Raw genomic sequence first — 23,514 nt, 5'->3', positions numbered from 1 at the left:
GCATGAAACTAAGATTTGGGGGTGAGGGGTCAGCCGTCAGCAGCTCAGAGACAGCGGTTTGGCCCAGTGGACAGCAGAAAACTTGTGGAGCATCTTGGGGATTTAGTTGGGCCAGAAAGCAGACTGGGGTCACGTGGGAGACCCCAGGGGTCCACTTGGGATGGCTGGGTTGAATCCTTAGGCCCCTGGGGTTCCCACTCCCACCTGCTCTGTCTTGGCTTCAGGGCAGGGGAGGGGGCTGCCTGGGCCCAGGATGGCCTGCCCTGATGGGGATGGCGCTGAGGAGAAGGCACAGCACTTGTCCTGTTACCCCACCTGGGGACGAGTCCACTCCCTGTACCAGTGCCTCACCCACCACACTGAGGAGCTGCACAGGGTATGACCACTTGATTACCATGGGCAGAGGGTCCTGCACCAGCTTCCCTGCCCCAGGCTGCCTCCACAGCACAGGCCTCCCGCCTCTGCCCCATCCTGCTCCCCACTATCCCCCATTCCAGTGGCTAAGGGTGAGAAGGGGCATCCACGAGGCTGGGGAGAATAAGGACCCCCCTTGAGCAATGGGCTCCTGTCAGGATGCTGCCTTGGTGCCTTTGCCCACCTGCCAGGAGGAGGAAAGGAGCCAGGGAACCCACAGTGCCTCCCATTGTCCCCGCTTACCAACCCAGCCCATTCTCAGGTACAGAGTTCAGAACACAGGAGGTCCAGAGGCCTCGTGGGAACAGACAGGACACACCACTCCAGCTCGGGCTGTGAGAAGCCACCCCATCTCCTCTTTATTTAGCCCTGCTCTCTCCTCTCTCTGGAAACTGCTGTCTCCATGCTCAGCTGAACTAAGGAGCCCAGGGCAGAGATGGGGATCATGCTGGCAGCCAGGTGGGCAGCCCAGTTCAGCAGCCGCTGTTCCTGCGCAGGAAGGCGTGGCCCTGCAGGGAGCAGTGGAGCTCGGTGAAGGTGAGGGAGCCCACGGTGACGGCGCAGGGGCCCACGGCGTGGAAGCCAAACCTCTCATAGAAGGGCACCAGCACATCCTCGCACATGAGCACGGCCCGGCGCACGGCTGGCTGGCTGCCCAGGTGGTGCAGGTAGCGCCACAGCAGGATGGGGCCCCTGCCCTGCTGCCGGAAGGCGCAGTGCACGGCCAGCACGTGCAGGTGGGCTATGTGGCCCCCAGGCTTGTGCATTGTCAGTGACTCCTGGAGGCGAGCAAGGGACGAGAACCCAGGTCACTTCTGCTGATGCGTGCTCCCCCCTAGCCACCGACCCAGGCAGGGAGCAGGTGCCCCCTGGGTGCCTGTGGTCAGGGCTCCCGCCCCAGGCAAGGAGGGCCCCAAATTGGGAGCCATACCCCCATCCCCATGGAGAAAACTTGAAAACCCAGAACGTCTTGCCCTGGGAGGGGCCTGTGGCCTATACACATCTCTCCAGTTCTGGAGGAAGAAATCCCAGCCCCTGGGCTCCCCTCCCCGCCATCTGGCTGACCTCTGTCTTCAGAGGCCGCCCTGGAGCTGGGCGTCACAGCCCCGTCCTCACCTGCGTGAGTCTCTCCTTGTCCCAGAGTGAGCCGATGATGAAGGCCACAAGGCAGCCCTCCTCGAACCAGCCCAGGGACAGCTCTGGACATAGGGTCAGGAAGTGCCGGATCTCATCCAGGTATAGGGGGCAGACGCCCAAAACGGAGATGAAGGCTGTGGCAGGAGGCTCAGGTGGGCAACTGGTAGTCGCTGTGCCTCACTTCCACTGTCTGCTGCACCCCGAGTGTCTACTCAAATGCCCCATTCCTCCCAGGAAAATGGGGTTTAGGGCTGCTGTTTCCTCCACTTTCTTGAGCGCACACATGGTCTGATACTCTGGGACCCAGCCTCCAAGACAGGAGACTCAAGGGTCTCCTCCCCACAGGATAACTGGACCAGAGTGGATCTTCCCTCTGACCCTGTGCGGGGTCACTCACCTTCACGCTCGATCTCAAAGGCGCTGACAGCGTCCTCCGGGGTGAGGCAGCGAAACTCGCTGGCAGGGAGTGTGTGGCGCCGTTGACAGCTCGGGATCCCAAGTGGCAGACGCGGGGCCTCAGGTTTTGGGGGATGGGTGTTCTGCGTGGACATCCTGGCCACTGGTGCCTCCCTGGGGCACCCCACCTTTGGAAGTGGCCTCCTAAGCCAAGGAGGGCCTCCCAGCACCTGTTGGAGAACAGCAAGGGGCAGGGGTCTGATCCTCATCTCCAGGGAGTCTGGCCCCATACTGTGCATCTGGCCTCTTTTGTAGCAGAAACTGGGGTGGAGTCAGCCCCCAAATCAATGGGCACATTCCCCAGGTACCTGGTCTTCAAGGCTGTTACCAGGCACTACAAACATTGGCACTGTCGCCCCACCTTTCCCTCGCAGCCAGAAGAATCCCTGGAGGTTTGTCCCCTTGCAGACCTGCAGACACTGGTCTCAGGGTGCCTTCTGGGTGCTTCTGAGCCCCAGAGATGGTGGCAGGGATGAGCAGGGCTCAGTGGAGCCTGGGGCACCCCAACCCTGCTGCCCACAGCGGGGAGGCAGGACTCCTGACCCTCCACTGACCACATCTAATGCAACTGTGCAGTGGGTGGGCACCCGGGTCCCCCACCCCACCATTCATGTGGTTTATCTTACCTCCCCAGAGGGAGGCTTCTGGTTCTTTGGGTGCAAGATCCTGTGGCGGAGAGCTTTTTAGGTAGTCTCAGCCCTTGGTCCTAGAGAAAAAGCCCCTTAATCAAAGTGGGCCCTTAGGGAGCCTCTATTTCTATCCAGATGGCCTCAGACTGGCCACACACATGCAGGATTTGTGGTGGGGGGTGGGGAGGTTAGAGGGAGCCAGGGGCTGCAGAGGGCCTGGGGGATGGGGAGGATCAGGCAAGGAGGATGCATAGGATACCTCCTGCCCCACACGTCCAGCTCATCGGACATGCCTCTCTGGGCACTCTTGTCTCCCAAGACACCCTGCAGATTTGCAGTTCTTAGAGGAGGCCATCCCTCCCTCCACCTTCCAAGACACTTAATAAACTCCATGACTTCCATGTTTCCCTCCATGTCTAGAAGCTCCAAGCAGGGAAGCTCCTGTTCCTGAAGGCTGAGAGTCAGGAGCTGGGGTCCCACCTACCTGGGCTGTGGAGAGGGCACCGTGTTCCCTCCACAAAGCCAGTGGCCCTGGGGACCTATCCGCGGGCACAGGAACCAGGAAAATCCAGGACTCCTGGCTGCAAGGCTGTAGTAGCAGATGTTACCAGGGCAGCCTGTGGTGCTGTTCTCAGAGGTTTCTAATCCCCCCACCCCATCTCGCAAGCTATCCCAGGCAGGATGACGCCAGCAGGGCTCTGGCAGCCTCTGCCCCTGCCTTGCTGAAGGGAAACGTCAGCTCTGGTGCCCTGGGCACAGAAGGGATTACCAGAGGCTGACTGAGGCCCCAGGGTTTGGGGAAGAGAGCATGGGGCTTAGCCTCAGGAGTCCAGCTCTAATCCCTGCTCTGTCACTGACTGGCTGGGCACCAGCGATTTCCCCCTCTGTCCCTTGGAGTCTTGGACAAGCCCACCTCTTATGTGGGAGAGGGGGTGGGAATTCAAGCTACCAATTTGTGCACTTTAAGTATGTTCTACTTCAAGTTTACTTAAATATTCAGGAGGCTGCTCTACCAAACATCTCAACTACAAAGCTCTCTGACTGCCATTGACCTTGGTTCCACCCATTCCCATGGCTGCCCGGGCCTTGGCACCTGGTGCTGGCATTCCCTTGGGATGCAGGCCCCTCTCCCAGTCAGCCCTGACTACCCCCTGCCCTCCAGCTCACACCCCATCCTCTGCCCCTCAGCTTTTCTCTCACCGGCACCTGCCCAACCCCCCAGGCCCCTGCCGCGCCAGCACCTGCCTCTGCGCCCCATCCAGCAGTGCAGATCCCCTGTCCATCTCAGGCTCCTGGGGGTCCTGGAGGTTGCGTCTCACAGGTGCACTCTTTTGACCCCCCACAGAGGAAGCTTTCGCTCCTACCCACAGTTTGGGACAGACCTCTGAGGGTCCTTCCTGTCCTGGCAGCCTGTGAGCGCCACTGCTTACAGCACTTGCTACGTGCTGGGCCCTGGATACGTGTCTCCTTTAATCCACACGGAAGCCCGGCCAAATGAGTATTAACCATATGTTATAGAGAAGGAAACCGAGGCACAGACAGGTTCAGTAACCTGCTCAGAGCCATCCAACAAGTGAAGTGGGAGGGGCAAAACCTCCTGACATGCACAGCCACTGCTGCGCTGGTGGGACTCACTGCATCTCACAATGAGACTCCTGGTTCCTGTCTTCATGATTCTCCTGCTGGTTTTCAGTGTCCTCACAGGTGCACTCTTTCAAACCCCCACAGAGGAAGCTCCTGTTCCTACCCACACGGTTTGGGACACAGCCCCTGACCGTGGAGTGACCCCATCCCAATGCCCCTGCCCACCCACCACCTGCATTCCTCCGGTCTCTGGGTCCCCTTCTCCCAGGGCCCTTCTCGGCTCTCTGAGGCCCACCTGCCTGCTAGAAGGGACCCTCGACAGACCTCTCAGGACCGACCAGAGATCTCCTTGGGCTCGGTTTGGCAGGGTGATCATGTCCAGGACCTCAGCTGGGCATCCCCACCTTCAATCCAGGGTTTCCCAAAAGGCCTCTTCTCTCCCTTCATAGACTCTGTGGCTCCATGGCACCCCCTGGTGGCCAATCCTAATCACAGCCACTTGGCAATGCCTGAGAAGAGCCTGCTGTTCAATCAGCCTCTCTCTTTGCTGACTTCCACATGGCCCTGTTCTTTCTGGACAACACCCTAGAGGTCTAGAACCTCAGGGAACAGGATGAGGCAGTAAGCCAGGCATAGTGCTCACCCCTGTAATCCCAGCACGTTGGGAGACAGAGGTGGGAGGATGGCTTGAGCCGGAGAGGTCAAGGCTGCAGTGAGCCAAGACTGCGCCACTGCACTCCAGCCTGGGCAACAGAGCGAGACCCTGTCTCAGAAAAATACAAATAATTTTTTTTAAAGATGAGGCGGTATGTTAAACATGGTGAAACTGGGAAGTTCAAACCCTTGTGGGACAGGAGAGGAGACAGAAGGGGAGGGCAGGGTGATCGCTGGGACCTTTGTCCCGGTCAACAGGAAGAAAACCACAAGCCACCACCAATAAGAAGGAAAATTAGGAGGGTGGGGCCCACAGGGCGATGGGCACAGACAGAAAGAGATCCCTGGGCCTGGGCATAGTGGCTCACACCTGTAATCCCAGCACTTTGGGAGGCCAAGGCAGGAGGATCACTTGAGCCCAGGAGTTTGAGACCAGCCTAGGCAATATAGCAAGACCCCCGTCTCTACAAAAAATTTAAAAATCAGCCAAGTATGGTGGCACACACCTGTAGCCCCAACTACTTGGGAGGCTGAGGTGGGAAGATCACTTGAGCCTAGGTGGTTGAGGCTGCAGCGATATGCCACTTCACACCAGCCAGGGTGACTGAGCAAGATGTTGTCTCGAAAAAAAAAAAAAAAATTCCTGACCTCAGGTGGGCTCTACAAAGAAGCACCTCCAAGGTCATCCTCACACCAGGGACACTGATTGCACTGACTGTTTATCAGATGCCGAGTCTTGTCCTGCTTCTGCAGTTAGAGCGCTGGCAGTGTCTCTGGTGACTGCCTCTCAGGTGGATCTTGGGGATGGAGGGGAGAATGTGTCCTTTGCCCCCCAAGTCATACCTGTTCAGTCACTCTAGACAGCTGATAAACACCTAACCTGATGGGCAAGGCTGGGCGCGGTGGCTCACGCCTGTAATCCCAGCACTTTGGAAGGCCGAGGTGGGTGGATCACCTGAGGTCAAGAGTTCGAGACCAGCCTGGCCAATATGGTGAAACTCCGTCTCTACTGAAAATACAAAAAATTAGCCGGGTGTGGTGGTGGGTGCTTGTAATCCCAGCCACTTGGGAAGCTGAGGCAGGAGAATCGCTTGAATCAGGGAGGCGGAGGTTGCAGTGAGCCAAGATCACGCCATCACACTCCAGCCTGGGCAACAAGAGTGAAACTGTCATCTCAAAAAAAAAAAAAAAATGTAGATACAGACAGGCAGAGGATGGAAGATGGTATCTGTATGTTTCCCACGGGTGCTGTAACAGATGACACACAAACTGGATGACTTTAAACCACAGAAATGGCTGGACATGGTGGCTCATGCCTGTAATCCCAGCACCTTGGGAGGCTGAGGTTTTTTGTGCCCGGCCTCTCCCTCCAGCAGCAGCTCACTTGAAAGTCCTGTATCCACTGACTCCCCCACCCCCACTCCCTTCCCAGTGTGTACCATGCCACCCTGCCTCACCCATGATGGCTCCCCTCAGGGGTCCCTCTTCTCTCCGCCCAGCCTGGCCTCTTTTGGTCTACCAGACGGTTTACACATTTCAGATGCCAGATGGGGTTCAGTTTTCTGCCAAAAGACTCTTTGGTCCCATGAAAATCATGGTCTGTGACTGGGCTTCCACTTCGAGACTCCAGAATATTTTTTTTAAGACAGTCTTGCTCTGTGGCCCAGGCTGGAGTGCAATGGCACAATCTCGCCTCACAGCAACCTCCGCTTCCCAGGTTCAAGCAATTCTCCTGCCTCAGCCTCCCAAGTAGCTGGGATTACAGGCGCACACCACCACGCTTGGCTAACGTTTTGTATTTTTCCTAGAGATGGGCTTTCACCGTGTTGGTCAGGCTGGTCTCGAACTCCTGACCTCAGGTGATCCACCTGCCTCAGCCTCTCAAAGTGCTGGGATTACAGGTGTGAGCCACCGCGTCCAGGCAGGACTCCAGAATATTCTATAGCAGTTTGGAGACAGGTTGTCCAGGGCACAGAGAACTCCTAGGAGCCATGCTACCTAACTCCCCACCTGCCCTGGTAGAGCCTCACCTCTGACCCATCAGAGCCCCCATCCCACTCCTAATCAGATGTGGCGAGGATGATGACAACAGTTATTCAGCGGATAAGTGATGTCATGGCAGTAAAAGAAGGTTCTGAGGGGATGTGTGTCAGCACAGGAAAGCTGAGAACCAAGCTTTCGGGATGACCACTGTTAGCAGGTAAAGGAGTTATTAACAGGAACACAGGTGAAGTCATAAGAAGGGAAGAACCCAGGGGAGAATATCCAAGAAATGGGGCAGTTAGAGCCTGAAATGCCATAAAGAATGGAGAACAGATCTCAGATTCTGCCAACAGAGAGGCTCTGATGACCTTTAAGAATCCTTCCAGAAAAGGCCAGGCACGGCGGCTCACACCTGTAATCCCAGCACTTTGGGAGGCTGAGGTGGGTGAATAGCTTGAGGTCAGGAGTTCAATACCAGTCTGGCCAACATGGTGAAACCCTGTCTCTACTAAAAATACAAAAATTAGCTGGGTGTGGTGGTGGGTGCCTGTAATTCCAGCTACTCGGGAGGCTGAGGCAAGAGAATCGCTGGAACCTGGGAGGCAGAGGTTGCAGTGAGCCAAGATTACACTCCAACCTGGGCCACAAAGCGAGACTGTATCTCAGAAAAAAAAAAAAAAAAAAAAAAGGAGTCCTTCCAGAAGGGAGAAATGGGTGGAGAGGCCATATGCAGAGAGTGGCCCAAATGGTGACAATGAGAGGTGGAGGGCAGAGGCCATTGAATAAAGGCACACTGACCCGTCACCATGGCCGGGGGTCGGAGAAGACCTCCCCACAGACCCCACCCCATCCCAGGTGCCGAGCCTGCCACAGCTGCTGATGCACCCGGAGAGCCTGGTGCAGGGGCAGTGAGCATCCCGCCGGGCAGAGTGCAGAAGCCCCAGACCTGCAATCTGAGAGCTTCCGGCATGGGGACACACCCCAGTTTCACTTCCAGACTGAAGGGAGCCCATTTGGGGCAGACCAAGGAGTGGGCCCCATGGCCATGTCCCAGGGACACCTTGACGATGCCTCTGAGACCCCGGTTTTCCATGCAGAGCAGTTGAGAGGCCCAGCATGCAGGAAGCACAGCCCTCTCTTCAGGCTCTTGTGCAATGGCTGCATTTTCTGGTGGTTTTGATGGTCACTTTCTCTCTCAACTCCTCCCCTGCACTTAAGGTCCGCCCCACAGACCTGGCACTGAGCACATCTTGCCTTTACGCCTTTACCTTTCCAGCCTGAGTCCTACCACGTAGCAGGCTCCCGGGGGGATGAGAGATGGAGAGCTGTGTGCGGGAAGTTTACTGGGGAGAGGTCTCACGAGTGACCCCTGCCATGGAGCAGGGCAGACAGCTGGGCAGTGGAAGCTGAGCTGTGATGGTGCAGCTGTAACCGAGGCCTTGGCTCATCCCCTGAGGAGCCTCAGACCTGGGAAACCCTTCTGGACCTGCCTCTTTGTCCTGCATCAACCTTGGGTGAAGCAGCTTGCTTCACTGAGGGCAGTTGCAGGAGAACCCAGCTGGGAGCCATCAGCCGTCCTGTCACTGCGGGTAAGAGCCCTGAATCACTTTCTCCAAGCTTCCAAGTACCAGGGTCCTTGCCAGGGTGATAAATTCTGTAACAGGGAAAAGAGCTCCCATACCAACACATGTTCCTTATCCAACTTTATGCTCTGACCCCCTTGGCCCAGCCAGCATTCTCTGATTCCAGTCCCCACTCTCCTGGCTCTGGCTGGGACCTGCAGCTCCTTCAGGACAGAGCCTCCTTCCTCCCTCAGCCGACCCAGCACTTCACCAGTGAGTGAGGTTGCAATTTAGCCCTAGTTACCGGCCTAGTGCAAGAAGAGGAGGTGCAGTATATACTCAGGGTTGGGGAGGGGATAGTACATGTCTCCTAAGGAAGAGGCATTGTCCTCAAGGAAGGAAGGGCACTAATTTCTGTCCTTGGATGTCTCCCACTTCTCCCCAGGGGCCTCCTCTGTATAGCTGACTCATTAAGGTTGGGGATTCAACCTGCTCTCAGGCTCTGCCACGCTGACTTCTCTCTGTTCCTTAACTTCAGGAGGCGAGTTTCTTTACATGCTGCCAAGGAGGCCCTCTGCTTTTCCACTTTGCTTTCAAGCAGTGATTCTTCACCCCCAGCCTCTGGGTGTCTTTCTCCCCTGCACTGACTGCCCCAACAACCATCCAGTCCCCCAGTCCTTACACTTACTCCATCCCTGTACCTGTCAGACACCTGAGATGTTGCACCCACCGCTGATTTATTTTTTCTCTCTTTCTTTCTCCTTCCTTCCCTTCCCTTTCTTTCTTTCTTTCTTTCTTTCCTTCCTTCCTTCTTTCCTTTCTTCCCTCCTTCCTTCCTTCCTTCCTTCCTTCCTTCCTTCCTTCCTTCCTCTCTCTTTCTCTCTTTCTTTCTTTATTTTTTGATGGAGGCTCGCTCTCTCACCCAGGCTGCAGTGCAATGGCACAATCTCAGTTCACCGAACTGCTTCCCGAGTTCAAGTAATTCTCCTGCCTCAGTCTCCCGAGTAGCTGGGATTACAGGTGCCCACCACCACACCCGGCTAACTTTTGCATTTTTAGTAGAGACGGGGTTTCACCATGTTGACCAGGCTTTGTGCCCCTTACAGACAGTCAGTGGATGGGGGAGGCATCTTCTTTCAGCCAAGGGCAGTGTTTGGAGAGGGAGGGGATGGGGAGGTACACCACAGCATCCACTACACACCTGCCCCGCAAGAGGCTCATGCACTCCTGGAAAACAGAGGCTGGGTTGAGAGTGTGGCATCATGCCACCCACCGAGCAGGTACCTATCAGCTAGGGGCAGATTCTCCTGTTTTTTGTTTTTTGTTGTTGTTGTTTTTTGGTTTTTGGGTTTTTTTTGAGATGGAGTCTCACTCTGTCGCCCAGGCTGGAGTGCAGTGGCGTGATCTCGGTTCACTGCAACCCCTGCCTCCTGGGTTCAAGCAATTCTCCTGCCTCAGCCTCCTGAGTAACTAGGATTACAGGTGCATGCCGCCACGCCTGGCTATTTTTTGTATTTTTAATAGAGACGGGGTTTCACCATGTTGGCCAGGCTGGTCTCAAACTCCTGACCTCAAACGATCCACCCCAACTCAGCCTCCCAAATTGCTGGGATTATAGGCGTGAGCCACCACGTCCGGCCCAGAGTCTTCTGTTGAGGAGGGTGGAACTTAGGGATGAGTGGGACCCTGCCTTATTTGGGGCTCAATATCTGCCGTATTAGATAGGCTTACCTCAGGAAACTTCCAGACCATTCTGGAATGGAGGCATCAAAATTACCCAGGTGTAGTGGTGGGCGTTTGTAATCCCAGCTATTCAGAAGGCTGAGGCACGAGAATCTCTTGAACCCGGGATGCGGAGGTTGCAGTGAGCCAGGATCCCGCCAGGACACTCGAGCCTGAGCAACAGAGAGAGACTCCATCTCAAAAAAAAAAAAAAAAAAGAAAGAAAGAAAAGAAAAAAAAGATCCTGAATTAGGTGACTGAGGCTGGAGCGCAGAGCACTCCATGCTGGATGCAGAGAGTAGGGGGGTTTGGAAGGATCAGATCAGCTTATAAAAGGCCACATGCCTTCTTGTGTGGACCCTGGGGAGCCACAGAAAGAAATAAAGCCAAGAGTCCAATGACCATGTTTGCATTTTCAATCACCCTAGGAACAAGGCAGCAGACAGATTAGACAGCCTGGGGCTTGGTGAAGGGACTACAGAGGAGGTCTAGGCAAGAGATGGAGATGAATTGGTAACAAAAGCTAATGTTATCAGGCCTGCCATCTTGCAGTCACTGGGCAAAGCACGTTATATTCAGTTGGTCAGTTACAGTCTCCACAGTCCTATGAAGTAGGTACTATTATTATTCCCACCCTACAGAAAGGAAACTGAGGCTTAGAGGGTGAAATAACTTGCCCAAGGTCACAAAGTGACCAGTAGCAGCACAAGCTTCAAACCCAGGTCCCTGTGACTCCGGAAGCTCACTCTCAGCCACTGTACCTCCCACCTCCCCACCTCTCCATGGATCTGCCCCCCGGTGGAGCAGATCTGGACAGGAAGGGTGTGAAAAGGCAGTGGAGGGGCCAAGACCCAGGCTTTGATTGTGTGTGGAGCTTAAGAGTGAGGGCTGACAGCCGTGCGCAGTGGCTCACGCCTGTAATCCCAGCACTTTGGGAGGCCTAGGCGGGTGGATCACGAGGTCAGGAGATAGAGACCATCCTGGCTAACACGGTGAAACCCCATCTCTACTAAAAATACAAAAAATTAGCTGGGCATGGTGGCAGGCACCTGTAGTCCCAGCTACTCGGGAGGTTGAGGCAGGAGAATGGCGTGAACCCAGGAGGTGGAGCTTACAGTGAGCCGAGATTGCACCACTGCACTCCAGCCTGGGTGACAGAGTGAGACTCCATCTCAAAAAAAAAAAAAAAAAAAAAGAGGGGCTGACCCTCAGGTGGCCAACTCAGTACCCAGGTAGGTGACACTGCCATCAATCAGGATGAGGACTCTGGGAGAAGAAACTATTTGAGGAAAAGATGATGAGTCTACTTTGTATCTATGACTGGTTACATCCAGGAAGCACCTACGAGTCTGGAGCTGTGGGAGGTGGCAGTGGATAGGCTGGTATATTGTTCTTGAAGCTGGTCCAGCAGATTCACTGTGCCTCGCCCTGTATCTTCAGGAAGGAGGGAAACAGGACGAGCCTGGTGATCCTGGGCTGTCACTATTGCTCAAACTTGTCACTGTTGCCCCAGCACAAAGTGTTTTGCCTTTGGATTGCAACCTACCCTCACAGTAGGAGTCAGAATGGTCAAGGGTCAGCTGGGCTGGGTCCTGATCCTGACTGTACTGCAGAGTGACCTTGGGCAAGTCCCACAGTTCCCCCAGGGCACCTGTGCAAGGAGCAGGTGAGGCTCCAGGAACGAGAAGGGCCCTTTTAACTCCAAAAGCCTTGAGCAGCATTCAGCTGGAGCCTCAGAGGCATTTCTTCAGCCAGCCACATGAGGGTGTGGGGGGCTTCCCAAGGCAGCTTACCTCCCACCCCACCCCCCAGCTGAAGTCTCCAGTGCCTAAGCCTCCCTAGCACCCCCAAACACCTGCTCCAGAGTGGAAGGAGCTCTTTGGGCCAGGCTGAAATCGCTTGCACAACAATGGAGAGGCCAAGCAGGCTCCCACAGAGGGCAGTGTTGGGCCTGAGCACACTTTGTGGGTCCAGAGAAGTGCCCCAGTGGCTGATGAAGATAGGGAGGAGACAGGGCCTGCTTCGCTGAGATCAGTTCACTCTGCTGCTGGCTCTGCCGCCTCCTGCACGCCACCCACCCCACTTAGCAAAGGGAGAGGCCAGACCAGCTCACTTTCTGGCAGGCACATTTATAAATAAGTGAAATTCTCCCAAGAAATAGCTCTATTTCCCAGGAAAGGCTGGGTGATGGGGCCATGATTGGAGAGGGTTTCTTCATTAGGGAATCAAGTTTTTTCCTCCTTCCTACACCTCAACAATGATGAAAATAAAAACTAAGCAGCAGCTTCCGTCCACGCTTACCCTGCTAGCCAGCCTGAGTGTATGGAGACTGTGGCTGAGGGCTCAGGGTCTGGGAAGGAGACAAGCCTCAAACCTTATCCAGAGCATCTTGGGTCTGAGTGAGGTCACTGAAAGACACCATTGGATGGGTAGGAATTTACTGAGTCTCATTCTCTAAAGTTGCTCAGATGCAGTTGAAACTGGGGGTACTTAAAAGGATTTGGAGCAGCCAAAGAGGGCAGCTCTGTCCCAGCTTCTTCAACTTTTGGATGTTTGTCGAACAAAGGATAGGAAACTGACAGAATGGATGTATAGGTTCTCAGGCCTTTGACATTGACTAATATGATAATTTTCTTTCTTTCTTTTTTTTTTTTCAAGACGGAGTCTTGCTCTGTCGCCCAGGCTGAAGTGCAGTGGCACAATCTTAGCTCACTGAAACCTCCACCTCCTGGGTTCAAGCAATTCTCCAGCCTCAGCCTCCCGAGTTGCTGGGATTTCAGGCGCATGCCACCAAGCCTGGCTAATTTTTGTATATTTAGTAGAGATGGAGTTTTGCCATGTTGGCCAGGTCTCAAGCTCCTGACCTCAGGTGATCCACCTGCTTTGGCCTCCCAAAATGCTGGGATTACAGGCATGAACCACTGTATGGGCCTAGCCTAATATGACACATTATTGAGCTCCATCCCTATGCCAGGCACTGTCCTAGGCACCAGAGTTACACACACAAATACAACATGGTCCACATGCTTAAGGGTTTAGTCTAGTGAGGGAGAGTTCGGCATGTGAAATCAAGGACTCTTACCTACAACCTGGCAGTTTTCTGATGATCTATGTAAAGCACGTAGTAGAGTACCTGGCATGAAGTTACAGCTCAGTAAGTGATAGCTATTATTAGCCATTATTACAAGAAGCCGCAGAATAAACACAACACATCTTCCAGGAGTGTCAATATTACTCAATGATTCAGGAAAAAAAGGCATTAATTTTTACATTAAAACAACAAACATAGGCATACTCTGGAGTACAATGCAAAACTCACTTGATTTTTTGACATCAAAAGCAGATTTGAGACCGGGTATGGTGATTCACGCCTGTAATCCCAACACTTTGGGAGGGCAAGGCGGGAGGATCATTTGAGGTCAGAAGTTTGAGACTAGCCTGGCCAACGTGGTAACACCCTGTCTCTACTAAAAATACAAAAATTAGCCAGGCATGGTGGTGGGCACCTGTAATCCCAGCTACTCAGGAGGCTGAGGCAAGAGAATCGCTGGAACCTAGGAGGTGGAGGTTGCAGTAAGTCAAGATCACGCCACTGCACTTCAGCATGGGCGACAGAGTGAGACTCTGCCACGAAAAAAAAAAAGCGGATTTGAGGTCTGCACTGCCCCATCCCCCCGTGGGACACATAGACACATGGACTCCCCGCTGCGATCAGGAGTTCTTCTGAGGGAAGCCTAAAGAAACAGCGTAACTAGAAAAGCCCCTGCCCTTGGTGTGGGGACACTCCCCAGGTTACTACCTGTTACCTTAGGCACCAGATTCCTTGGGCCCTGTTTCTTCATTGGTAAAATGAGGTTAAAACCCTCTATATCCAAGATTGTGATAACAGATGAGATAATGTTCGTGGAAGTACCTGGTACAATGCCTGGTCAATAATATGTGCTTAATAAACGCTATGTTGGCCGGGCGCAGTGGTTCACGCCTGTAATCCCAGCACTTTGGGAGGCCGAGGAGGGTGGATCACAAGGTCAGGAGATCAAGACCATCCTGGCTAACATGGTGAAACCCTGTCTCTACTAAAAATACAAAAAAATTAGCTGGCACTTTGGGAGGCCGAGACGGGTGGATCACGAGGTCAGGAGATCGAGACCATCCTGGCTAACATGGAGAAACCCGTCTCTACTAAAAAATACAAAAAACTAGCCGGGCGAGGTGGCGGGCGCCTGTAGTCCCAGCTACCCGGGAGGCTGAGGCAGGAGAATGGCGTGAACCTGGGGAGGCGGAGCTTGCAGTGAGCTGAGATCCGGCCACTGCACTCCAGCCTGGGCGACAGAGCCAGACTCCGTCTCAAAATAAATAAATAAATAAATAAACAAATAAATAAATAAATTAGCTGGGCGTGGTCGTGGGCGCCTGTAGTCCCAGATACTGGAGAGGCTGAGGCAGGAAAATGGCGTGAACCTGGGAGGCGGGGCTTGCAGTGAGCCGAGATCAGGCCACTGCACTCCAGCTGGGCAACAGAGCAAGGACTCTGTCTCAAAATAAATAAATAAATAAAAATAGGCCGGGCGCGGTGGCTCAAGCCTGTAATCCCAGCACTTTGGGAGGCTGAGACGGGCGGATCACGAGGTCAGGAGATTGAGACCATCCTGGCTAACACGGTGAAACCCCGTCTCTATTAAAAAATACAAAAAACTAGCCGCGCGAGGTCGTGGGCGCCTGTAGTCCCAGCTACTCAGGAGGCTGAGGCAGGAGAATGAAATCGGGGGGGCGGAGCTTGCAGTGAGCTGAGATCCGGCCACTGCACTCCAGCCTGGGCAACTCCATCTCAAAAATAAATAAATAAATAAATAAATAAATAAATAAATAAATAAATGCTATGTTATCAGGTGGCAAGAAAACAGTGCTGAAAGGGTCATGGGAGGCAGAACAGAAGCTACTATGTTACTGCTGTTTAATCCCCAGGTCTCTACAGGAGAGGGAGTAGGGACCTGCGTCCTTACAGCAATGATTCCAGGTGGCCATTTGGCATTGTGGTCTGGGATGGGAAGGCCATGATTTGAGAACCCAGTCTTGCCCCAAAATCATATCCTAACTCCCCTTCAGCTCATTCAGCTCCTGTTTGTTCTGTATCCTAGTACATAAATTTTCTAAGATTTGGGGTCCGTTGACAACCACCCTGATCCCAATATTACATCAATACTCTATTAGTACTTGGCCTAGGACATCTTAAGTACTTAGGCTGCCATCTGTTTTGTGCATGTTCTTTTTTTTTTTTTTTTTTTTTTTCTGAGACGGATTTTTGCTCTTGTTGCCCAGGCTGGAGTTCAATGGCTCAATCTCAGCTCACCACAACCTCCGCCTCCCAGGTTCAAGTGATTCTCCTGCCTGAGCCTCCTGAGTAGCTAGGATTACAGGCATGGGCCACCATGCCTGGCTAATTTTGTATTTTTAGTAGAGATGGGGTTTCTCCACATTGGTTAGGCTGGTCTGGAACTCCCGACCTCAGGTGATCCGCCCGCCTCGGCCTTCCAAAGTGCTGGGATTACAGGCGTGAGCCATTGTGCCCGACCTTGTTCATGTTCTTTTAACTTTTCTCTCTTTTTTTTTTTTTTTTTTTTGAGAAAGAGTCTCACTCTGTCACCCAGGCTGGAGTGCAGTGGTGTGTTCTTGGCTCACTGTAACCTCCTGCTCCCGGGTTAGAGCGATTCTCCTGCCTCAGCCTCCCGAGTAGCTGGGACTACAGGCATGTGCCACCACGCCTGGTTAATTTTGTGTTTTTAGTAGAGACGGGGTTTCACCATGTTGGCCAGGATGCTCTTGAACTCCTGACCTCAAATGATCCATCTGCCTCGGCCTCCCAAAGTGCTGGAATTACAGGTGTGAGCCACCACACCCAGCCAACTTTTCTATGAATGTAGTTCTGTATCTTCAGGATCCTGTAAACAACCCAAAGAACTGGGATTCTGCCTTCTTTGAAGAACCTAAATACTGTAATATCAATCCAACCTACTAGTCTTTCATTGATGATCGTGTAGAAAAATGTGGAAAAAGTGATGCTGACTGAGAAGGGTTAGGGCCAGATCTTGTTTTCCTTAACGATCTATTATAAATCTGTCCTCTGAGAATGTATCTAAACCCTTGGAAACTTAGGTGACACGTTAAATTAGAGTTACTTTTTTTCTTTTGAGATGGAGCCTCACTCTGTGGCCCAGGCTGGAGTGCAGCGGCATGATGTAGGCTCACTGCAACCTCCAACCTCCAGGTTCAAGTGATTCTCGTGTCTCAGCCTCTCAAGTAGCTGGAATTACGGGTACCTGCCACCATACCCAGCTAATTTTTGTATTTTTAGTAGACATGGGGTTTTGCCATGTTGGCCAGGCCAGTTTTGAACTTCTGACCTCAACTAATCCACCTGCCTCAGCCTCCCAAAATGTTGAGATTTCAGGCATGAGCCACTGCGCCCAGCCTAGAGTTACCTTTTTTTTTTTGAGATGGAATCTCACTCTGTTGCCCAGGCTGGAGTGCAGTGCAGTGGTGCGATCAAGGCTCACTGCAACCTCTGCTCCCCGGGTTCAAGCGATTCTCCTGCCTCAGCCTTCCCAGTAGCTGGGATTACAAGTGCCTGCCACTGCGCCCGGCTAATTTTTGTATTTTTAGTAGAGACAGGGTTTCACCATCTTGGCCAGGCTGGTCTTGAACTCCTGACCTCGTGATCCACCTGCCTCGGCCTCCCAAAGTGCTGGGATTACAGGCGTGAGCCACCGTGTCCAGTCTTTTTTTTTTTTTTTTTTTTTTTTTGAGACAGAGTCCTGCTCTGTCGCCCAGGCTGGAGTTTAGTGGCATGATCTCGGCTCACTGCAACCTCCACCTCCTGGGTTCAAGTGATTCTCTTGCCTTAGCCTCCTGAGTAGCTGCGATTACAGACACGCGCCACCACACCCAGCTAATTTTTTTTTTGTTTTTTTTTTTGAGATGGAGTCTGGCTCTGTCGCCCAGGCTGGAGTGCAGTGGCCGGATCTCAGCTCACTGCAAGCTCCGCCTCCCGGGTTTATGCCATTCTCCTGCCTCAGCCTGGCAAGTAGCTGGGACTACAGGCGCCAGCCACCTCGCCCGGCTAGCTTTTTGTATTTTTTAGTAGAGACGGGGTTTCACCGTGTTAGCCAGGATGGTTTCGAACTCCTGACCTCGTGATCCGCCCGTCTTGGCCTCCCAAAGAGCTGGGATTACAGGCTTGAGCCACCGCGCCCGGCCTAATTTTTGTACTTTTAGTAGAGAAGGGGTTTCACCATGTTGGCCAGGCCAGTCTCGAACTCCTGACCTTAGGTGATCCATGCACTTCTGCCTCCCAAAGTGCTGGGATTACAGGCATGAGCCACCTGTGCCTGGCCCTAGAATTACTTTTTATATTTTTTTATTTATTTATTTTGAGACAGAGTCTCACTCTGTTGCCCAGGGTGGAGTGCAGTGGCTTGATCTGGGCTCACTGCAACCTCAGCCTCCCAGATTCAAGCTATTCGCCTGCCTCAGCCTCCTGAGTAGCTGGGACTACAGGCACACGCCACCACGCCCAGCTATTTTTAAATTAAATTAAATTAAATTAAATTAAATTAAATTAATTTTTTTTTTTGTATTTTTAATAGAGACGCAGTTTCTCCATGTTGGCCAGGATGGTCTGATCTCTTGACCTCGTGATCCGTCCACCTCGGCCTCCCAAAGTGCTGGGATTACAGGAGTGAGCTGCCGTGCCCGGACTACTTTTTATATTTTAAAATGACAATTTGGAGCAGACCATAACAGTTCTGCCAGTCTGGAATTTAATCCAGGCAGGTGGGTTGGAAATAGTACAATGGTTAAGCTTATTGAAGGAGCTAAATGCCAGGCACTGTTCTACTTCATTTAATCCTCCCAATTGCCCAGTGAGATGAGTACTGCTATTATCATCCCTATTTCACAGATGAGAAAATTAAGGTGAAACTAAGTTAATCAGTGTGCCTATTTTTACAGATTAGTAAGTGGCAATGCCAAAAATTGGAATCCATGGCCCCCACTCTTAGCTACCTCACTATACTACCTCTTGCCATTCATTCTTGGCTTCAGGGAGCTTTGAACTCATCTAAATGGATTTATACCCAAACCATTGGGGCCACTGATCCTTTTGTTCCCTTTCTCTGGGCCTCCTTCACCAGTTCCTGGGTCAATTCCTGAGAGGTCATGACGTTGCAAACTGCTTGGAATTCCCGAATACAGTGCATTATACATATGCTCTATACACATCTATTATAGCCTTACAAGCTGGGGTTGTTTTTTATCTATTTAATGTGTATTTGTTTTGTCTCCCCAACTAGGCTGGAAACACCTCGAGGACAGGGACAGTATCTTTCTCTTTCTGCAACCCTCGCAGTGCCTGGGGGCTAGGCTAGGACGCCAAGGGAGCTCATCAAAAGTTGTTGACAGTCTCTCCACCATCCTCAGCCTCACCCCGACCACTTCCCTCTGCCTCGGTGGCCACTCCACTTCCTCCTCCCGGCCCGCCCCTTCTCTTTCCCTTTAGTTGAATCCTGTCTGACCTCGACCCCGCTTAGTGGATTCCATCCTGCCCCCGCCCCCCGCGGCATCTTCAGCGTCCCCTAGCGACGAGGCGGTAGCTCCTAGCAACTGCATCCCGGCTCCCTGACGACGGCGCCACGCAGGGACACGTCAGCGCGCCATGGCCCCGCCCCCGGCGCCCGCTGGTCCCGCCTCCCCGCGCCTCGCTCGCCGCCGCTGCCGCCGCCGCCGCCCGAGACTCGCGCAGAGCAGTTATGGCGGATCCCGCAGCCCCCACGCCCGCAGCTCCTGCTCCCGCCCAGGCCCCGGCTCCAGCCCCGGAGGCGATCCCGGCCCCAGCCGCAGCCCCCGTCCCGGCGCCGGCGCCCGCCTCGGACTCGGCCTCTGGGCCGTCCTCGGACTCTGGCCCCGAAGCCGGCTCGCAGCGCCTGCTGTTTTCTCACGACCTGGTGTCGGGCCGTTACCGGGGCTCTGTGCACTTCGGGCTGGTGCGCCTCATCCACGGCGAGGACTCGGACTCGGAGGGCGAGGAGGAGGGCCGCGGCAGCTCGGGGTGCTCCGAGGCCGGGGGCGCGGGCCACGAGGAGGGCCGGGCCAGCCCGCTGCGCCGCGGCTACGTGCGCGTCCAGTGGTACCCGGAGGGCGTCAAGCAGCATGTGAAGGAGACCAAGGTGCGGCGGGCGGGGGCTGGGCGGCGCGGGAGGCAGGGGGTCGGCGGCCGGGCCGAGGCCAGGGAGGGATGGCATGCGGGGCCCTGCCCGGAGCGGTGCCACTGCAGTGGCCGAGGCAGGAGGACAGCCCCAGTGGAGGGTACACTCCATGCAAAGTCATTGCAGCAGCTCTGGGCGCACACGCCAGACGGGCACTGCTGGCCCGGGACCGGGCGGGCCCTGGGCTTCCCGACTTAAGGGGACTTCTAAGCCATACTATGCTGTGGTGTCGACCTCGAGATTTGGAGACGTGGACCGACTCCCGTGGGGACTCCTCAGGCCCTGGGGCGCGTTCGGCATTACACCAGTGCGGCGTTTTGCTGACCCCCGAGGAGCTCGGTGCTGCATTGTGCATCCAAAAATGAAGGCCGTGCCGGGTCCATGCAGGGAGGGGTTGTGGGCATTCCAAAACAAAGATAGAGGTGAAAATCCCAGCCGAACCCAAGAAGTTCAGTAGCTTACAGGCTGCATTATGGTCAAGCCACCCAGCCTCTTTTTGTTTTACCCTGCTGCCTCATTTTAATTGCTACAGGGAACTTTGTGAGTAAAAACATTAGCAATCAGAGCCGCGATATGAATAGTACTGGGGGTTGGGGGGAATTCTGACAGCTGCTACCCGGATTGAGACTTCTTGAAAAAAATATTCCAGAACCCTAGGTAGAGGGGAGTCACCAATTTGGAAACCTGAAGGGTTTTTCTTGACCTGAGGCTGTTAAACAGACATCTGACTCCCATATGGTTTTTGGGGTGATGCTAGTGAATATAGCAGTTTTATAAAACAAAGAGGCTTGTCGGCATAAACCCGAAACCTTGAACCCGAGTTGGTTTGGTGGCTTGTTTTCCGGAATGTGAATTCCTATCAGTAATTGACACACACACACACCCCTGTATCTCACACCCCTTCTTCCTCTCCTACTTCCCCTCCCCTTCAAGAAAACATTGCTAAGCAGGAATCAGGCCTACACTGTTTTAGGTCCTTGGGAGGTTGAGAGGTCTGATTTCAGGGGAGGGCACTTTGGAAGTTGATCTGGGTTTCTCACACAGTGGGAGACAAAGACTACAGAGGAATGGGGCTTCATGCCGAACTACAAAGGGGGGTCTGTGACAACGGCTTGAGAAGGAAGAAGGCCCCACTCCAGAGAAGAACCCGTGATCCATTTCCTAGCGGTAGAAGTGACTACTGATACCAGCAGTCTTTTTCTTGGGGATGCACATACATCCACAGACACAAATCCACACACAGGACCCTGCTTTCCCTCAGAGAAATGCGAATCAGGCAACAGCTCTGAGATTTGGAAGGAAAATTATCAGTCCATTTACAAGAGTATTTGGAAAATATTACTTGTGCAGCAGAATGCTGATTGAAAATTACCCAGTATTGTGTCAGGAAAAGAGGGTTATTGCTGTGTACTGTGTGACACCAGATGATTACTGGTGTCTTTCTGTGAGTTTTTAAGAATGTTTTTCACCACCCGTCTACTCGAGAGGTTTGTAACTTTTGGAACGCAACTCATTTGACTGCAGCATCCTCTGTGTTGTGGCCTCCTGCCCTGGGACTCGGGGAGGCAGGCCCAGCTCACTACTGGGAGCCGCCATGTTCATCAGTTGTTGTTCCCCTCTGTCTTGACTCTGGTGGTTAACTTTGTTTACAGTTATGTTCTGTCTGCCTCCTGCACCATGTGTAATTACACAGAGTTTGACTTGAACTACCTATTTTGGAGTAAAATCGAAAACAAAGGCTGGGCGCGGTGGCTCATGCCTGTAATCCCAGCACTTCAGGAGGCCGAGGCGGGCGGATCACCTGAGGTCAGGAGTTCAAGACCAGCCTGACCAACATGGAGAAACCCCGTCTCTACTAAAAATACAAAATTAGCCATGCTTGGTGGCACAGGCCTGTAACCCCAGCTACTCGGGAGGCTGAGGCAGGAGAATTGCTTGAAACCGGGAGGTGGAGGTTGCGTGAGCTGAGATGGTGCCATTGCACTCCAACCTGGGCAACAACAGTGAAACTCTTTCTCGAAAGAAAAGAAAAAAATAATTCTGAGGCACCACTTTGAATAGATTTTACAGCTGGCCTCCTGTGACTTGCTTTGAATTTGTTGAAATCTGTTTTGTGGCTCGGTGGTGGTGTTTTGTCATTGTAGCTTCTGGGCTTAGCAAAAGCCAAGGGACATAGGAATTCCGAGGAAGTGGTGGAATGGAATGCTCATTTATGGGGGGCAAGATCCAGTTCTTTTAGGATTTAGAATAGGTTTGTTTTGGAGGGTGGAGTTTATACCTGATAGGTAGCTCTGTTACCATGAGCTATAGACACAGGTGACTGATTAGCTGAATGTTTACTGGTCTGTTGCTGACCACCACGCAGGGTGGTAGGGTGAGTCCTGGGGCCTTGCAGCACTGTGGCTTAGGATGATTTTTCTTCTCACCTCCTGCTCCTTATAAATTTCGTCAAGGTGATAGTTTGCTGTAGAGGAAAGATCGTTAGACCGAGATTGACTCATCTAGGTTTGAGATTTCAGAACCCAATTATTGGTAGAGTAATGGAGTGGCAGTTGTTTTTTTTTTTTTAAGTTACTGGTTGGTTTATTATTTTTGAGATGGGGTCTCACTATGTTGCTCAGGTGGCCTGGAATTCCTGGTCTCACTCAATCCTCCTGCCTCAGCCTCCCAGGTAGCTGGGACTACATTAGTGATGGTTTTGATAAACTTTTTATTTATTTATTTATTTATTTATTTTGAGACGGAGTTTCGCTCTTGTTGCCCAGGCTAGAGTGCAATGGCGCCAGCTCGGCTCACTGCTCCCTCTGCCTCCTGGGTTCGAGCAATTCTTCTACCTCAGCCTCCTGAGTAGCTAGGATTACAGGCATGCGCCACCACACCTGGCTAATTTTTTGTATTTTTAGTAGCAATGAAGTTTCTCCATGGTGGCCAGGCTGGTCTCGAACTCCTGACCTCAGTTGATCCGCCCGCCTCGGCCTCCCAAAGTGCTGGGATTACAGGCGTGAGCCACCGCGCCCAGCCAAAATTTATTTTTTTTATAAGCTGCTACCTATTGAAATTTTTTTTGTGTGAGTTTCTTTTTTAAACAGAGTCTCTCTCTGTCACCCAGGCTGGAGTGCAGAGGCATGATCTCGGCTCATTACAACCTCAGCTTCCTGGCATGCGCCATCATACCCAACTAATTTTTGTATTTTTAGTAGAGACGGCAGTTTGCCATTTTGGCCAGGCCAGTTCTGAACTTCTGGCCTCCAGTGATCCACCCGCCTTGGCCTCGCGAAGTGCTTGAATTACACGCCTAAGTCACCGTGCCTCGCCCCTATTGCAATTTTTTAATAGTGTCTAATATGGAGTGTTTCATCGGGTGTGGTGTATTTTTGTAGTTTTCTCTGTAAATTGGAGGGCAATGAGTAAAGGCTTAATCTTAGTCTCAAATTTTTAGTGAACAAATTTACAAAGAGATGAAGAGACTGGGCAACAAGTCATGTCCTTTCCCTGCCGCCTTCATGAAAATAGCAACAGAAACAAATTAAATTCTTCCATGAAGCTATGGAATTTATGGTCGTTTCTGAGGCTTTCAGCCACCAAAATTAAGCTTCTTAAGGACTCAAAAGGAGCAAGTGGCCAGTGCCTCTTATATGCTCCTTCCTTTCTCCAGTCTTCTGACCTCTTCAGCGAGGTAGCCCATCTCTCCACTTGAAACTGTCCATCTGGCCACGGATCTCCTTAGAGGAGGCTTGCCCCTTCCCCATCACCAGTCATCTTTTGAATAAAATTTTGTAATAAAGCCAAATGCCAGCAGCCACTTAAACCTTCATGAGCACTGGCTAGACATGGGGAGTCCTTCTGGTCTCCACCTGTCATGGTTGGGCAGAAGGGCCCCCTGCGAGGAAGGGAGCAGGACTGCTGTCGGTCAGTTCAAGCTGGGTCTTCATTTTGGAGGCGAAGCGTTTATGCTTTAGCTTTCTTGTGCTTTTTCATGTCTTTTGCATTGCCTTTTAAGTTGCCATGACATTCAGGGTTTCACCAGGTTTGAGATACAGTGCCTCTAAATTAGGGCTGTCTGTGATCACCCTGCTTTTATGAGGCTGTGTGTGTGAAACATCCCTGATGACA

General features: G+C 52.8%; 2 protein-coding genes across 7 annotated transcripts in view; one reads left to right on the top strand and one right to left on the bottom strand.

The window, feature by feature from the left end:
• Window positions 1-742: 742 nt before the first annotated feature.
• AANAT (aralkylamine N-acetyltransferase) lies at window positions 743-10,229 on the bottom strand. Of its 4 annotated transcripts, none has more exons than XM_030923744.1 (4): window positions 10,151-10,229; window positions 1,949-2,177; window positions 1,531-1,685; window positions 743-1,193 (listed from the first exon to the last, which is right to left on the bottom strand). In XM_030923744.1, exons 1-4 carry the CDS (start codon window positions 10,169-10,171, stop codon window positions 888-890), a joined length of 711 nt encoding a protein of 236 aa, XP_030779604.1. In that variant the 5' UTR covers window positions 10,172-10,229; the 3' UTR covers window positions 743-887. The 4 variants fall into 4 exon arrangements, with proteins under 4 accessions (XP_030779604.1, XP_030779603.1, XP_030779602.1 ...); XM_030923743.1 differs by lacking the exon at window positions 10,151-10,229 and adding an exon at window positions 2,316-2,369; XM_010387520.2 differs by lacking the exon at window positions 10,151-10,229 and adding an exon at window positions 3,121-3,280 and having other exon boundaries at window positions 746-1,193.
• An 8,623-nt stretch (window positions 10,230-18,852) lies between these two features.
• The window catches only part of UBE2O (ubiquitin conjugating enzyme E2 O), a 67,546-nt gene continuing 62,884 nt past the window's right edge, over window positions 18,853-23,514 (top strand). For all 3 annotated transcript variants that reach the window (XM_030922712.1, XM_030922711.1, XM_010387522.2), the window contains exon 1: window positions 18,853-19,362. In XM_030922712.1, coding sequence (XP_030778572.1) covers window positions 18,946-19,362 — 417 coding nt within the window. In that variant the 5' untranslated portion in view covers window positions 18,853-18,945. The remainder of the gene's footprint in view (window positions 19,363-23,514) is intronic.

The sequence above is a fragment of the Rhinopithecus roxellana genome, chromosome 19 (genome assembly GCF_007565055.1).
Source record: "Rhinopithecus roxellana isolate Shanxi Qingling chromosome 19, ASM756505v1, whole genome shotgun sequence".
In the NCBI taxonomy this organism is placed as follows: Eukaryota; Metazoa; Chordata; class Mammalia; order Primates; family Cercopithecidae; genus Rhinopithecus; species Rhinopithecus roxellana.
This window is presented reverse-complemented; position numbering and strand designations above follow the sequence as displayed.

Bases quoted from the DNA above. Each gene is read 5' to 3' on its own strand.
- AANAT (XM_030923742.1), bottom strand. From the start codon at position 2,216: ATGAGGATCAGACCCCTGCCCCTTGCTGTTCTCCAACAGGTGCTGGGA. The intron at 1,686-1,948 runs GTGAGTGACCCC...CTCCTGCCACAG, and splicing joins CTTTGAGATCGAGCGTGAAG to CCTTCATCTCCGTTTTGGGC. The intron at 1,194-1,530 runs GTGAGGACGGGG...GCTCGCCTCCAG, and splicing joins ACAAGGAGAGACTCACGCAG to GAGTCACTGACAATGCACAA.